This window comes from Molothrus aeneus, chromosome 5, assembly GCF_037042795.1.
Source record: "Molothrus aeneus isolate 106 chromosome 5, BPBGC_Maene_1.0, whole genome shotgun sequence".
Classification (NCBI taxonomy): domain Eukaryota; kingdom Metazoa; phylum Chordata; class Aves; order Passeriformes; family Icteridae; genus Molothrus; species Molothrus aeneus.
This window is the reverse complement of record NC_089650.1, coordinates 56681491-56699277: the sequence shown is the minus strand read 5'-3', so window position 1 is coordinate 56699277 and position 17787 is coordinate 56681491. Positions and strand designations below refer to the sequence as shown.

The 17787-nt window shown below is 37.0% G+C and overlaps 1 protein-coding gene across 4 annotated transcripts in view; it reads right to left on the bottom strand.

Annotated features, from left to right (window-relative positions):
- Window positions 1-17787, bottom strand: part of ATXN7L1 (ataxin 7 like 1) — a 110893-nt gene that overhangs the window by 14039 nt on the left and 79067 nt on the right. For all 4 annotated transcript variants that reach the window (XM_066550830.1, XM_066550829.1, XM_066550831.1 and 1 more), the window contains 4 exons: window positions 10445-10728; window positions 5562-5644; window positions 4451-4707; window positions 1674-1866 (listed from right to left, as the gene is read on the bottom strand). In XM_066550830.1, coding sequence (XP_066406927.1) covers window positions 1674-1866; window positions 4451-4707; window positions 5562-5644; window positions 10445-10728 — 817 coding nt within the window. The remainder of the gene's footprint in view (window positions 1-1673; window positions 1867-4450; window positions 4708-5561; window positions 5645-10444; window positions 10729-17787) is intronic.

Sequence of the window (17787 nt, the reverse complement as noted above, 5' to 3'; positions counted from 1 at the left end):
GAGAGAAACCTGTTACAAACCATCCTCAAAAAACAAGACAACTCTCCATCATACAGAGGACCCAGTCACAGCAATTCTGGCTGACAGCAGAAGCACTGATGTGGTAGAAGAGCATCCATTCAAAGTAGTTGTCAGCTTAGTGGACAGCAAGTGGAGACTGCAACTGTTCATTTTAAGTCTGTTTCATAACAAGGTTAAACAGGTTAATTAAAACCACCATCTAAGCTGACAAACTAGCCTCAGCTCCCAGTGAGCTACCACTAACATCAAGTACCAACAAGAGGCAATTTGAGTAGCTATTGACTTTCCCCCTGTTTAATTATTACCACCTGGCCAGTAGTAAGGAAAACAGTAGTTTTCCTTTAGTAAGGAAAACAGTCTTTTTTAATACAAAATTCAGCAATTTAGCATGATTTGGAGGTGATTTACATTATCTTTTCTCACTTCACACTGATACAGACCAAGAACTAGTTTCACTACCAGTAACTGCTTCAGCTGAGAGATGCTAAGATCTCAGAGAACAGATGAATCAGTGGGTTTGACTTGAAACAGAACTAGGATCCTAAACCAAAATGGCTATTGACAGCCATGCCTCACTGCTGAGGCATGCACAAGAACTGGCTGCACTTAGATTATTTTTTCAATTGTGTGGGCATTCATGCAGTGAACCTTTAGTTTTTAATTCATAGAGAAGCAGTCAGCAATACCAAAGTAGCATACAGTAGTAGCAAGGAAACAGGAGGTTTCTGCATATCATAGTATTATGTGGACTACAGTAATTCACATTTTCTCTGTAAGAACCAAATACAGGATTTTGTCTGACAGTCATTTAATGTTTGGGTCATGCTTTTTTCTGGTGTCTGACAGTAACAAGTTCTCCTTTGCTCTAGGGAATACAAGCAATGCTACCAGTTATCACAATGTTTGTTTTATTCTGCATATCATATGGAAAACATGTAAGTGTATTCCTTGGCTCAATTTTTATGAGAAACAGCTTCTAAGAATTTCAAGAGTTCTCCCACTGCTTCTTGGTTTGAATAGTGTAAACAAATTCACACTGCAGAGATAATACCACAAAGCAGCTTTTACTACTTACAATGAAATTTCTCACTAACGCAGGAGAAAGACAAAACCAGCTGCTCAAACACATACTTGAGCCACCACCAGAGCCTTTCCATTTTGAGATAAATGAAGCAATAGCTTCTAAGTCCACATACACTCACTTAATCGACATTTAATTACTGCTTTAAACCAGACTACAGAAATCAATGGAGCACTGTACTAGCCTTCTGCCACCAACTGCCAGGTACAGCTTTGTAGGAACCGCAACCAAGAGAATATCTGCTCATGTCACATTTAAAGCAATGCAACTTTCCTCAGTTTAGCAGAACTACATCCAATTTGAGGTCTACTGAGAGGACAATCTAAAAATAAAAATACTGATTTTCTGCTGCCCATCTTGTCCCACATCAATGTATCATGTGTACCGACCAGTGGTCTCCTCCTACCTTATCCCATCCTTACCCTTTTCTGTTAAATGTATTTTTTCTCTTTAGAACACTTTTCAGAATGTAAGGTCTTCATTCCTTACCTTCTTATTAAATTACTTATTTGTTCTCCTCTCCCTAATTATGCAAGAACAATGGCAAGGCATACCAGAGACTGACACATACCCCAAGAGGTCTGGGATGGTGTCCAGAAAAGTGACAGTCTAATTTCTCAGATTCTTCAGCTCCATCCGCTTCTCCTTCATCACTGGACAATCTGCTTGTGATGTCTCCTCCCATGGAAGGCAGTGGCAGTTCTGGTACGTACCCACTGTGGTTTGAAGAACTGGTGCTGTTTATGCTATTTGCAGATGAAGGTCTAGTAGGAGAATATACATTTAAATCATCAGTGCCCAAAGGCTCTATAAACATACCTGCTGGCATCAAGCATCAAAGCAAATGATGCCAGAAATGATCAATGGAAACAAGGACAGTAAAAGACACTGAACAGCTGACATTTCATCTTGTCAGAAATACACTCAGGGGTTGTGTCCTGGTTTGAAAAGGAAGTGAGGTTTTTTGGGATGCTGTGGTCAAACCAATAGGTGCTCAGATTTGAATATTGGCACCTGGTGTGGCCACTGAGGACACGGATACGCCTCTGAGAACACAGGGGGTTAAAAGCAGAGAACTCCTGGGGGAAACACAAGAGGTCTCAACGGTGTTTCCAGGGGAAGCCTATGGTACAAGAGGGACTTCTCTCTTCTTGATGAACTGAGAATTGATTATCTAAAGGGTGATGATAGACTGAGAGTTGGTGATTTGAGGGGTGGTAACTGAATTAAGAATCCAAGGTTTTGTACTACTGTGATGTATTGGAAATTTGGTGGGGGGAGGAGGAATGTTTTTGGAAGATTTCATTCTGAGTTCTGTGTGTGTTTCTTTTTATATATAGTTGTAGGTTAATAAAGTTTTTCTTCTTTATTCCTAAGTTGGAGCCTGCTTTGCTCTATTCCTGGTCACATCTCACAGCAGACACCAGGAGAATATATTTTCATGGGGGCAGTGGCATTGCACCAGCGTCAAACCATGACAGGTTGTCACCAAGTTCATGTAAACAGCAGCACACTTCTATTGCTTGAAATTTTAAATTTGCCATGAAGTTGGATTTCAGATCTTGAGAGAGACAAAGTATATTTAAAACACAAATAAAAATCAGGTATAAAAAAATCTTTTTACACTGAACCATGACTCTGCCACTTGATTAATCCCAAGGGTCCAATTACAAAAATCCTACTAAAATCAGTGTACTAAATATAAGAGTGTTTAGCTGACCCCCTCTACAGGTAGATTAGTGAGTACAATAACTGGGAGAGCTCCTCACAGCATGTAGGTTTTCTTTAACTTTGTCTAAAATGCAATAAAACAAAGTAGGAATGTCTTTGCACCACAGGGTATGATGGTGCCTTGCCTTTCAAAAGCAGTTTGAAAACAGATTAGATTAGAAGTGGGGGTGGAAAAGCTTCACAATTACAGTCTGTATAACCAAGTATGTATTGAGAACTCTGAGGCTGGAGGAGATGTCCACACTGGGCAAAATCTGTAGATATCTTCAGCCTCAATGAGTTCCTGGTCTCAGGACAGAGCAGCCCCTGAGCAGCAGCAGCAGCAGCAGAGCCCCAGGCTCGCTGGCCAACACAGAGAGGCCACAAACACAGAGCTTCCATGGCTGCTCTGAAACAGGCAGGACAGCCCAACAGAGGCACTGCAGCAGAAACAGAAATGCAGACTACAAACACAATGTCTGACTCCTAAAATCCTCCTCCTCCTCCTCCTCCTCGAGTACTGCTACCTCTGCAGTTTCTGCAGCTGACTCTCTTGGAATTGCCATGGAAGTTTATGAAATCAAAACTCCAGTTTTTCTACTTTGACTGTAACACCTACTAAACCCCATTTCTATCTGTCTGTCTGTGCTGCTCTCTGTGTAAGGTCACTGCTTTTACAAGAATTAGGCAGAGAAGCAGCAATTCATCTGTGGGTATTCTTTCAATGTCTTTTCACTCAAACACTGCAAGGCCCATCTCTGCCACCGCAGGAATGAAACTACATTCAGGCTTGGTGGCCACACAGAAAACATTGGAAACAGCTGTCTGAGATAGCAAATACAAGAAGTATCTCTTTGATACTTCATAAGGACTATTGTAGTAGGACAGTTGCAAAATGAGCACCCAGTCCTGACCAAGGTTTTTGCAAAGAAATGAATGATGAAAAAAATATAAAGATGAAAAAAGCCAACTAATTTAGCTCGATGCACTCCAGCCAAAATTAGTACCAAAAAGTCACACAAATATACAAAATATACGGGAAGTTTTCCAGAGGATGATTAGAATTCAGTAGATCAAATATCTCACATTGTTTTTTGCAAAAGGATGCCTTCAGAAGTTTTCATTGTCCTTCTGAAGAATGTTTTTGTCCTTTCTAAAAATCTTCAAAACAAGGGAAGACATGCTATGGATAGTTTGATATCAATAGCTTTAAATCAACACAAAATTACACCGTAATTGGAAAAGTATTTCTGGAGAAAAATTCTATATAAATGTACAGAATTTTACCACTAATACCTACACTGGTTCATGTAAACAGACTTTTCTTCTCAATTGTGACCAAATGACTTGAATAAAATCTTTCCTAATTATAACTACCATTTTAGCAAAAAAATGCAGTTCGTCTGAGATTCTGAGCCAAGGATGGACACTACTCCTTTCTTCATTCCCAGTTAGATCACAGGCTACCATGGACAGAGTTCAGTTAACATAAGCTAGCAGAAATTCTTATATTAGTATGTTTTATTGTGTAATAGCCTAAAGAAGCATTAAATACTTTTAAAATGAGATGTATGAACATCTAAGAAATTTCTTGCAGCACCCTGAGAATGCAACATTCCACACTGGAGAACTGCTTACCTTGGAAGTACAGAATTTGGTGGTCTAGATTTTGCAGGAGATGTTACTTTAGATTCTTGCCCAGAGTTCACTAAGGATCCTGACAGAGAGTCTTGTGCTGGTGTGGGCTGGCTCTGATAGCTTTCCCTTGCAGATGGTGGATGCTCTTTGTCTTTTGAAACTTCTTTTTCCCTGGATCGAGCTTTGTGTTCAGCTAGAAGGATGTCAAACTGTTTTTTACGGCCTGGAACTGCTCGTCGATGATTAAGTGAATGAGTCTAAAAATAGGGTGGTTAAAAAGCATTTGTGTGTGCATGACATTGTTTATGAGTCCTCTATACTTCTGATACACCACTACTCTAAAAGATAAAATCTACTTCAAATAACTTTAGCCACAGTTATGGAAATAAAGCTGCTATTCCACATTATCTTTGATAACTTATAAAGTCATTCTTAAGAAATGCCAACATCAAGGCTAAAATTACTTTTTGCAACAATTTATCTATATAATAGAGACTATCGACTTACCTTTTTCAAGATGGAAAATAGAATTGCAGTAATTTAAAGATATTAAGAAAATCATTGTAGCTTTTAACTTACAATGAAAAACTGATTTCATTGGATTGAAAAACATGAATAGATTTTAAAGCAAATTTAGCTGATGATCTCTACTGACAGGCAGCACATACACATACAAATGTTCATTAGAAATGTCTCACATTGCAGCTACTTTTGATGCGGGAGTTATTACTATCACAAGGGCAGCCTCCAAGTAATTTATTATACAAAAATATGGTAATTTTTTTTTACTGAAAACTGACTATACTTTAACATTGTTGCACACATGAAGCAAAAAAGAAGCATTTAAAATAACACTTGGGCTTCTACATGAAACGTTAATGCTTTTTGCATAATAAAATGACATGAAAAAAATCTTTTTAGAAATATCAGTGGAATAATGCAGATGCTCTGATTCAAAGAAACAGAATTACACAAAAGAATTACCTGAAGACAGCGCCTGAATACCATACCCATTGTCTGTAAGACAGGAGCAGGTATGACCTCTCAAACTACTGTGGTAGGATTTAAACTATAACAAAGCATCTGATATTTTATCTTCTAAGAAAAATACCTTGCAGGTGAGTGATCTTGTGCAAGGTTTCTTTGTTTCAGGATCCAGTACTCCACAGTGCTTATTTGGGTCAAATTCTCTTTCTGTTAAGTGCGAGAATGGGAAATGAGAAAAAAAATACATTATTATAGAAGTTTTAACCAGAGTACCTTATAATTTTTGCCTGTTAGAATTTGGTTTAATCAGGTTCAACCTGAACCACTGACCCCAACCCCAGCATCCCATAACAGTACTATGTGCATCATTCATAGAGTTATGTATTTTTTTGCCCTTGCATCTTTAAAACCATTTAGAGCAGGATTTCAGCCAAAGACTTCATGGAAATTAGTCTGCTTACAGTGGAGTGGCCCAAACAAAGGACTAAGCCAATTCCCTGTGACTTCAGTTCCCGCTCTGACTCTGCCTGCCTCTGAGGCCTAAAACACAGCATTTGCAGCTCTGGCTCCAGAGCTGGGCTAAGACACAAATGGTATCACAAGTGCTTTAAACAACATCTCTCTGACATACTTAGAAACTCTAGAAAACAACCCATGGTTGATTACTGGTGGCATTTAAAAAATAAAATTTATCTAAATCTTTATAAAAATAACATGTAAGTTAGTTTTTATTTCCCCATGTGAAGGGAGAGATGGATTTTCAAGTTTGCAGAGATTATGAGAAAAGGCATTTACACGAGTTCTACTCATGATTAACATTAACAGGGCATTAATATTTAATATGCTGTATCTGTATATTTAATTTCATTAATGATTTACTATTTCTATGCCACAGATAGCATCACTTCCCTTAGGTTATGTGAATATAATTTTAGGGTTTGCATTAAGAATTGTAACAAAACTATGGACACACACTTTTTAGTTTATGCCATCAAAACCCTTTACCATTACCTTCACAGACCATGACAAATTATGGTATAATTGGCAGACAAGTTTGCCTTTGTTTGGTAGGGGAATACAAACTATTTGTCAAATCCTATTTTAACTATACAGCGGTGTTACATTCAGATACAATAAACATCCTGTACTCAAATACAACATTTAATCAGAGGATGCAAAAATTCTTTTAAACCAACAAATGGGAGCTAAGAGGAGACAATGATTCACAGCTGTGTTACAATGCTATGACATCACAGCAAGAAGAACAGCTGGAATAAGAAAAGTAAGGAGAAGTAGCTTATGTTGGACAGCAACTCGCCTCCAGATAGCACAATTTCTAGCAGTTTTATGTATTCTGCTATCTAGACTTAAAAATGCTTATGCAAACATTCAATGGTTATATTATTAACCTATTAGCAAAGCCATACAAAAAAGGGAGCTTGGAAAAACCAGCTGGCATAGTTTTTTATTTGTGAAATCTAGAAAAGAACTGAAATATGTTATAGGCAGTTTTAGTTCCTTTGGCATTTACAACACAACAGAAACACAAAAATAGCAGTGTGTGACTCAATATAATAACTATTATTTTCTACTTAATAGATGAAAACACATGTTCATGAACTAAAGGAGCTAGTTGCTCCTGGGGTTTGAGTGTAAGATGTTCCTATTACAGTTTCCTGAATGACCCACCTAAAACCTTCAATGCAAATTGAAAAAAACAAACTAGGGAGACAATATGGACTAATAAATATGCCTTCAAATGAAAAGTCCTGAAGACAATTATAAGGCTATGGAATGTGTTCTGAAAGTTACCAAGCAAGGACTGTTTTAAGGGAAACACTTAAAAAATCAAAAGTGGTCCAGATTGGTACTTGTCAGTAAGTGGCTCAACTAAGACTTGTAGGACTGATTATGGCAAAGTCAGTTATTAGGAAAACATATACAGATAAAAATCAACATAAGGAGTTATAAGAAGAAAGAGTGGAAGTCTCTGCCATTGACTGAACAACAAAATAATATTGTTTCCCTGAGAAACAGAAAATACTGAACAAACAGGAAATCACTTCTCCTGGCTGAAGCATTTATGGCTGCTCCAGCGAAATCATGAACATCTAATTGCCAGCTACAGACATGCCTGGTTTGGGCAACACACTACGTGAAACTTACCACCTTCTTATCAGTAACAAAATGCAGCTTCTGCTCACTGTGTTGGGAAATGGGGAGTGTGGCAAGGCCCAGAGCCCTGTGCACAGGCACAGCTTGAGAAAGCTGTTTTTCTGGAATGGATTCCACTTCACGTTCAGTGGACAAAGGGAAGAACATTTGTTATAACCTCACCAAGAGAAGAGCAAGGGCCAAGACTGAACTGTCAGAAACTTCTGTTTGCAACAGAACAGTTTTTCTTGGTGTACGCTGGGCACCTGCATTCTTTAACATCACCCCCAAGAGAACAAGAACTAAGGAAGATTTAGAAAAAAATATTTTTTTGCAGTTGCTACTAGGAAACACTGATCCACTTATGCTGGGCAGCTACAGACTGTCTTTTGTGGCTCCACAAGCTGTTTCCTCTCTCTCAACAAGGACAGTGCTCCTGAAAAGAGGGCAGGTTCATTCATCACACAAACCACCACCAGCTCTCAGCAAAGAAAAAAACCAACTTCTATCACAGTCAGGGAAACAGTGTGAGAGACAGTAGAGGTTGCTAAAAAGGGAAGGAAACAGATGCAAACGGGCCAAACTTATTAGGGAGCTTCAAAAAGTAACGTCTGTACAGCTCTAGGGCAGCAGACTGAGGGAAACCTAAATCCCTTGGCTGCAGTTTCATCCTTTTCATGTGAAATGAATGAAATTATGGGATAACTCAAATAATCATCTCATTGACCTTCCAAGATCTTTTTATCAGGCTTTGCACAGTCCTATATAATAATAGAGAGAAATACATCATAGTGACACACAATCTACAGGCAATTCATCTCCAGGGCTCTCAGGAGTTCTACGATTTGAATAATCCCTAAATTATTGCATTGCTGCATCAGTACTCAAGGCAGTAGAAGTAAGACTGAACAGATCACAAATCTGACCATGACAGAGAGGCTGTAAAAAAAAAAGTCTCAGTTCTGTGTATTTGTCAACCATATAAAAGTAAACACATGCCTATCCAGGTGCTCAATCAGTTCAGTGCAGAAATTTCCACCATGTTCCCCAGCCTTAAAGACACTGCAAGTCAGAGCTTAGAGAGAGAACAGTGCCAGAGCCACCTCCACAGTAAAGCCAGCAAGCTGTAGGAAGGCCCTGCAGAACTGATTCTCCTTTATAAAGACATTTCTGCAAGCACTTGCACAAAAATGTACAAATATCACCCGCAGCCCTGCAGTGGTAAGTAGTGACATGAGGAAAACCACTAACAGTTTAAATTGCTCAAGAAGGAATTTTGAATTGATTAACTTAATTAGTTAAATTTAGCATCTAACCCATTATGGGAAATAATAGGTTAAAAGGAAGCAATATTCTAAATTAACTGTAAAATATAGAGAGTTTTTATTAGAATAATATATTGGATATTAAAAAGTGAAATGTAAGGGTTAAAGCCTAATCTTAAGTTACTCTCTTGTAACATATTTTTGTGCTGTGAAAAGCTATAAATGAACAAAGGTTGTGTTTCCTTATATGCCACCTTCAACTAGTTAAGAAAGCAATCAGTGTACTGAATCCTTTCAGGCAATGGCATTGTTCCATGCCCCACACAGCCCTAGCAAACACCTCACACTGGTCTGAAATCCAGCCAAGGTAGCAGCACCATAGGCTAACTGCCAAATCTGAGAAAATGAACAAAATAAACCTGATATTCAGGCAAAAAATAGGACACACTCATTAACTGGAAATGAAAGCATTTATCTTGTACAACTTATACTGGTTCATAACTAGTGCACATTTAGAAATCACGTGAACTAACTTTGTGCCAAAGTGACGATCTAATGTGGCTCATGCTGCCATTAGCAAAATTAGCCTTTCAGTACACACAAGAAGTTCCTGCCCGAGTCACAAAGTACTGCCAGCTGATGAATAGACCCTGCACAGCTTCTTCAGCTGTAAATTTGAGTCAGTTACTTTTGCTTTAAAAAAAACATAAAATAAAAACCCTCAAAACACTTTGTTTCCCTTCATTCAGAGCAAAAATCTGTTTTCTGCTTTCAGGGGTAAATTCTCTTCTTGCTGCCCAGCAGCTGACATGGGTCACCTCTAGGGAACTCCACCAAAAATAATTCTTTCTCCCAGTGGAAAATAACCTTTCTAACAGAGCCTCTGTCCTCCCACAATGTGTTGTTCTCTGCTTTGGTGGCAGGTTTGAACAGGGACCTACATCCTCAAAACTACCCTGCCTACGGCCATCCAGGGCATTTCCCATTTAATGTCATTTTCTCAACTCCACTGTCCTGTTTTCCTGAGTAAGACAAAGATCCTCATGCTAGAAACATTGCCACTCATATGGGAATTGCAGTGGGAGAGGGCTGAAAGGAAATTATGGCTTTTAACACTTCCCCAGCATTTCCCATATCTCCTTAAGATTTTTCTCATATCTAAAACAAAAAAAAAAGCATTTTTAAAAAAATCATGACTTGGAAGAAAAACCAATGTTTTAAAGCTGTTCAATTTGATCATGACTGAACTAAAGTCACCCAACTAAGGCACATTTTCCTTTGTTGTAAACAGACTCAAATCCCATAATGGCTTAAAGAAGTTTTCTGCCTTTCTGTTTTAATGAATTTACTTCCTTAAAAATTTATTTGGCCTGTTGACCAGTAATTTCAAGCTAAACAGAATGTGTACTTTAAAAATATTTTACACATGCTAAGAGTGTGAAAGCCTTCATTTTCATACATGCAACCCAGCATCTTAGAGCAAAAAAATCAACCCAAACCCAGCATTTTATTAGCTGCATTATGAGCTATAGAAGCATTAACAAAGAAAAACAGACTGCCACAAAAGGTGAATGACAACATCACGTACCTGAAAGTCTTTTGTAAGGCTTGTTACTGCTTTTAGTGCCATTTTGGTGTTTCTTGTCTATTGATGGAGCTACAATTCCTTTGCCGTTCAGAATCTTTTCTGGTGATGGTGGCACTGACTTGGATGTCACACCAGATTTAACCAAAGTTGGAGCAGGTATGGTGGATGAAGAAGTTGAGGAGGAAGTGATGGTGGTAGTGGTTGCAGAATTCATTTTTACATTGGCACCATCTGCCTTCACTAGGTTAGGAATTTTCTCTAGACTGACTACTGGAACAGGAACACTGCAAGATCAAAGGAAAATATTCATGTGGTATTTTCTGCACCAAAGATTTACAGTTACTTAATCCCTTTGCACAGATACAAAAATTTCAATGCAAGTGACACAGCATCTTAAGACCAGACTAAAATGAAATACTTGGTACCAGTATTGACTATTTTTGTTCAATCAAGCATTTACAAAGCCAGGCATCTGTAAAGCCCGGCAATGAAGAGAATTATGAAAATGAACCTTTGTATTTTTTTTTAAGATCCAATCCCCTACTATTCATAAACAAGATCAGTATTTGGTACCAAGCAAAACACACTCCTTACAAATACGGTCTCATGCCTTTAACACAAGCACATACCAGATATGTGTATGCTGTACTAAACTCACCATGATAACGAAGCAGTTTGCTAATAATATTAATATTTTTAAACAAACACAAAAATAATTCATTTGCTCAGATGTGTCTAAATGACATACAAGTTCTGGAAACAAGGAGAAAAGAGATTTTAAGCATAGAAATATTAACAGCTGTCCCTTTGAAAGTATTAAAATCCTTGATGACTTGAGCAATACTACAATGTATTTTAATAAAATCTTAGGGACTTAAAAATAAAAATTTTCAATATAGTTATTAACTTACTTGGCCCTTTTCAGAGTAAAGTTTGCAGTAACTAACTTACTCTAACTTAATTACCACCATTGCAGATTTGTGACACTAATAAATGCTACCTTCTCAATTTGGCAGCAAAACAGATTGAGACAAATTATTTTCAGCTGCAACAGTATTTTAACATTTCTAGCTCCACGAGGAAACATCCAGTGATATTATCTACTCAACAACTCCAAAACTGGATATCTTGTGACCACCAGTTAATATATAAGTTATATACCCCTCCCTACTGAAACAAACCCAAATAAAAAATATAACATAATGCATGTACAGTTAGGGAAATCCTCCCATTCACAGCTCACACAATTTCAGTCTCTTGTGTCTGAAAAATGGCACCTTTGCTGCACCTTTCTACAGAAGGAATGTTTACAGGTGTGGAGTTTTCACAATCAGAAAAAGATGACTTTGAGATGGCATTCTCCATGGGACACACTTTGGAAACATCAAAGCAGGATTCAAAATAACTCAACTCTTGACTTTCCTGGCCTCCTATAAATCTCTGTTTCTCTGCAGCTGCTGAAGATCATAAACCTTATTCTAAGTGTATTTTAACATAGGAAAATGTACCAGCATTGATATAAACAATAAGTATACACAACTATGAGGAAGATTTAGACACCAAGACATCTTCTGGAGCTGAAATTAAATTGTATAAAACTCCTGTCTCTTGTGGTACTATAAATGTAGCAGTTAGTCAGAATACAGATGCAACTGCAGTGATGTGTAGAGCACTGGCCAGTAATTAAGCAAAAAATGTACCTTATTCACAAAATCAGAAATGAATGCAAACATGTAGCTATGAAAGGGAGGATTTGATTCTCTCCTTTTTTAAACTGCTCTGAATTTATCAAATGGCAGACAAAAATTGTAACACCTCAGCATAAGAATTATTTTGTTTTTGTCTTTAGACAGATGGCAATTACATTTTCTGAAAATAGGAGAATTTTACATTAAGTAGTTCTACTATACATAAACTATATAAAAACATATGAGCAAATCCTCATGCCCAGTTTCTAAGAACCATCTTAATTCAAAATACTCATATTCAGGGAAAAAAAAATCAAGTGTATGATATGGTTTAGTAGTGAAATATTGTTAATAAAAATGGACAGGGTTTCTCTGTTTTGCAGTGTTCAGAATCTCAGATCCTAGGGCACATATGGTGGGATCACTGTGATAATGAAAAGTGCCCAGGGGAGAGAATATTTTTGCTTCATTTTGTTACAGATCAACAAGTCAACCTTCATTATGCATTTCATTGTAGTGTAGAAGAAAAAATAAAAATACTCCTGATGCCTTAGTTTTAGCTTTTGTATTTTTTAGGTTTCGTATTTTTTTAGTGTGTGACTCTGAACTCCACAATAAGCAATAGCAAGTTCTCTTCACAGTTTAGTTAGACAAAACAATCCTTTTCCAGCCTGAGAACCAAAGACACCATTGCAGCTTCAGGCCCAAGAAGTATAAAAACCAGTAAATTGAGGAGAGCAATCTGGGAGGATGGGAGTGCATAACCTGAAGCTGTAATCGGACAATTGACCCCAATATGTAAATGGACCAAAACTTCTAAAAGTGTGAAAACTCATGACCGTTGTCCACCTTGGGTGTGGCCTTGGCTAGGCTCTTGCACTGCCCAAGGTGTATCCTCTGAAGGGCTTTCAATAAATACCTACTTTATTCCTTTAACTCTGCCTAGCCTCTTTAGGCATCACTCCAGTACCTGTGGGTGTACACCTTCTATAGGATTTCTGGTACTCTATAGTAAATTATTTATGATTTCAGAAGCTACAGGTTATAATTTCTCTCACTTTTACTGTATTGAATGGTGAGGACCTCTAGTTTAGTCTTAGCATAACATTCAAAGAGTAATTTATTACCAAATGGCAAATTGGAAGGTCCACAGGACCAGTGACTGGAGTAAACTATTAAGGTCTTAAAAAGTAAATAAATCACAAATGTTCATATTTATATTTGGTAGTTAGAAAGAATTCTTTTCCCAAACAGAGTTTTTTGAGTAAAAAATTGAGGGTTTATTTCAAAGTTTGTTAGAAAAAGAAAAAAACCCCAGGTTTTTAGTCTTATTTACTGTATTTTAAAAGGAGCTTTTTAACAATAAGCTTGTTTAGATTTTTTTAAAGACAGTTGTTGAAGGGGACAATTAGAAAAGCAACATGCAACCAACATAAAAAATGAGGAAAAAAATCTATTCAGTAAAGACTTTTTTTTGACAAAAGAAACTCTAGTAAGAATAGCAGTATCTACCTAATAGGCAATAAAAGTTACCAAAGCAAACACATCAGAAACATTCATTATTTCTTCTGAACTAAGAAGGAAATAGGATAACTCTCTCCAGTCAGATAAAAATACTTTTTGATTCCTTCAGTTAGTGCAAAGTGCCAGCTGAAAAATAATGATTGATTTTTTTCTTTTTACATAAGAGAATCTGCACAATGTGACAATGGGTTCCAAAAGAGTTTGAGCAATATTGGGTCTCAGCATATTAATTTTTAATTGAATCTTGGAATCTTAGAGAAGCTAGCTGAGTGCTGCTCTTTCATCCATGCTGAAAACCCAAACCAAAGTGTCTTGGAAGAAATATTCAAAAAGCTAATAAAAATAAACTGATAAACAATAAGTTGACATGGTTTTGCTGAGGATCAGATTCTGGCAAACAAGTATCGTCTCAGTTTTTGATGAAGTTACCAGTTAAGCTGACAAAGATAACTATGAAAATGTTCCAGTTTTTGAAAGGCATTATAAAACACAAATAAGAATGATTTAAAAGTAAATGTTAAAAATATGAAATTCATTAGGGGTGTGTTTCTAGGGGCATTTTTAGCCATCATTACCAAGTCTGACATGACCAAAAACTTCAATGGACTTGAGAAATAAAGATAAGATTGCTGGTGATAACATGTACTGATGGAATCAGGATTGACAGGAACTAAATAATGAAGAGACAAAGCTATAAAAAGCACTATGGAGTGTCTGGTAAAGTTCATTAACTCAAAGAGACATTTTAATACAAATGAATGTAAAGTTACACATGAAATAACAAGCTGTTCAGTCTGCAGTGAAATACAGGGAAATAACACACTGGAAAAACAGTGACACAAATATTTAGTGGTCACAGTGAATAAGCAATATGGGGTTTTATTTTACTGTTGTGCTTATATCAACAATGGGATATGGCAAGTAAGAAATAGTTTTCACGTGTCCTTGGTTATAGTGATATTGGATTATGGCTTCTAGTGTTGCTGATCAGTGGGACAATACCAGGGTTGATGAATTAGAAAGGAACCAGTAAAGGCTCAGAAATGAGGACTACAAAAAGTGCACGGTCATGACAGGCTTTAGAAGCTCATTTTCTTTTCAAATAAGGTAACATTTCCTTCTGTTTTCTCATGCTTTGTTGGGCAGTTGGACTAGATGATCATTGTAGGTCCCTTCCAACATGCAAGAAAAATAACTGCAGTATGTCACAATACTTTTCATACCTGTAGCTCCTCTTACTTCTGTTTTCCTTTCTCTTGGCTTTTAAAAATGATTTCTCCTTCCTATTATGTAATTTTGCTGGGTTTATGTTTTGGTCATTTGTAACTATATTAATTCTAAAAGCTCGGCCACTCATCCAACTCTTCCCATTTGTGAGAAAAGAAATTCACAAACATTTAAAAACATAAAACATTGCTCTATTCTACATTGCTGGAACTGCCTCTACAATGTACAAAATGTTTGTGATTTAATGTTAGATTTTATGGTCCAAGTTAACCCTGCTCAGTTTTGCTTCCATGCTACAATAGGAATATCCTTAAATCATAACTATCTTCACTTTCTCAGCCTCAGTATGAAGAATGATATTTCCTTATAGAAATAAAGGCCAAGAGATTATTTAAAAATACTTTGAAAAGTGACATTACAAATTTTAAAGGATTGCCCAGAGGTATACCTTTGGGATCCTTTTTCTGTTTACAGAAAGAGTCAGTTTTCTCTGTGTTGGTGAAAATCACATAATTTCCATCTCATTTTTTTCATTTTCAGAACTTCTGGCAGGCTAAACTTTGTGGAGGGAGGCCAAGGAAATCTGCTTCAGCTGGTTTCTTAGCACTAGCTTACTTCAACACTTTACCCCAATTTTATGCTGCCTTAGGATCATGGATAGGTGGAAATGAACACCCTGTAGCATCACAACACCTAAATCCACCATGGCAGCACCCAGAAGCTGTGCTGGGGCACAGCAAGTGAAGCAGCATCCTTTGGGTGGGTCAGCAATGAGGAAAAGAGCTCCTGGCTGCAGGAATTCCTTTTATAAAGGGTAAGCATCTGAGCTATGCTTACTAATTATGATCACTTGTTCATTATTATTGTTATTTCTACAAATTCTTTGCCCTTTTCTCCCCAGTTTCTACCCTTCTGCTGTACCTCTTACCACCTTGACTGCAAGCTGCAGAAAATGATGGCTTGCATTTATCTTGTGCACAGTGCAGTGGTGCTCCAGCTCTGCTCCAGCTCTAAGCACTGCTGTATTAATAGCAACGATACAGAGAGATACAGGGGGAAAAATCAGAACTGACAGATATTTCTGGATGATGTATTCACAATAATACTTTATATTCCAACTACAAGAAGGGAGGTATTAAAACAGTAGCTAAAAAATTAAACAGTTCCAGATCTCTTTTATCTGATTATTCCAATCATGATTTTTAAAGCATTAGCCATGGAGCAAACAGAACCTCTGGAGCACATCTTAGTACAACAAAGGACATGAACAAGAAAGAGCTACTTGGTCAATGGCTAAGATGATGCCTCAACCAAAACTATTACAAATATAACAACAGAAGTTGGATCTACATGAAGGTGGGCACAGCAACAGATCTACTGGGCTATGCTGTTGCAGAGGCAAAATTCTAGCTGCAACAACTAAAATTTAAAGGAGATGCTGTACAAAACAATCCGGCAAGCAAAGGTTGTTCCAGGTCTAAAAAGCAATCACTAAAGTGATATAATTCCTGAAATAAGCTGATTTGACAACTGTCTGGAAGAACTTAGGTCAAATAAATGCTTGGTATGAGATTACAATGTAACAGGCAAAAGCACTGAAGACCTGGAAGCTTCTGAGGATGACAAACCACAACACACTTGGATGCACCATGAATCCTATTTGCATTTTTGAGACAAATGTTTCTGTGTCAATTGAGTATTTCTTTCTAAAATCTAAGACAAGAAATTCCATGGCTTGTGCAGCAATTGAATGGAAAACAGAATCTTAAAAAAGAATAAATTTTATTAATAATTTCACCTTAAGTCAGATCTGCTGAATATTTTCTAGTATTCTAAATAAATATTATAATCCTCTAATGGAATAGGAACAAACACTTGTCAGCTCTCAGCTGTCAGCTCTCTATAACCTGTGATGATGAGCAGACATATTTTATTCTTTAACAAGTCATGTAATCTAAGGCACTTAACACTATGTTTTGCAAGAGAATTTTATTGATCTTCACTTCAGACTGTTTGTGATTTGCTATGTGGTAATTACAGTATCTTTAACTACTATATGCCTCATTTTTCCCCAAAACAAAACAAAACAAAACTGCAGTATGATCTCCCAGCACGGCTGCAAGAATGATGTAATTCTTGGTACAACTACTGTCATATTCATTGCCAAACAATCAACAGAGCAGTACAACACTTCTGAATGGTTAAATCTACCTTGTCAATAATCATCAGTAAATATTTAGGATGTTACCAATAAAGGGAAAAGGGATTGGTGGAAATGCTCAGTTATTTTGTTCCCTTCCAGCTTTTACTGACTGCCAGAACGACATCTGTTGCCAGAACGGAAGATATTGTTTAGAGATTCATTGAGTCTGCTGAAATGTGGATATGTAAGTTGCTGTCTGTAACATGATGAAAAAGAGGTTTATAGTCAATAGTGTTAATACTCTGAAATCCTTTCTGAATTTCTTTTAATTAGACTTATAAAAGAATTCCCTTTTGTATAAAATTCCCCTCCAACATTGAGAAGAAAAAGTCACCATTCAGTCAATAATATTTGGTTTCAAGTAGTTAATGAGATACTTACACACAACTGAGAGGCTATTCTGCTATTCTAGTTAATGTGTGAGTGTAAAGTCTAACCAATCAGATTTCCTATTTTCAGAATTTTATACCATAATTGCTCACAATACTCATTATGCTTGAAAAGATGGTAGGTCCAGATTTATAGGAAGAATAAATTTTTTTCAGGGCAAGGTAAATTCTACAGCTAGGCAGAAGCTGCTGTCTTTGAAATCATGCCAACATGTGCATGTTTCAGGCAGAAACATGAGCTATGCCTTTAACATAATCTGAGCTTATTGTTAGTCTCATGAGTGAATAGTTTGCATTAAATGATTTACTGTT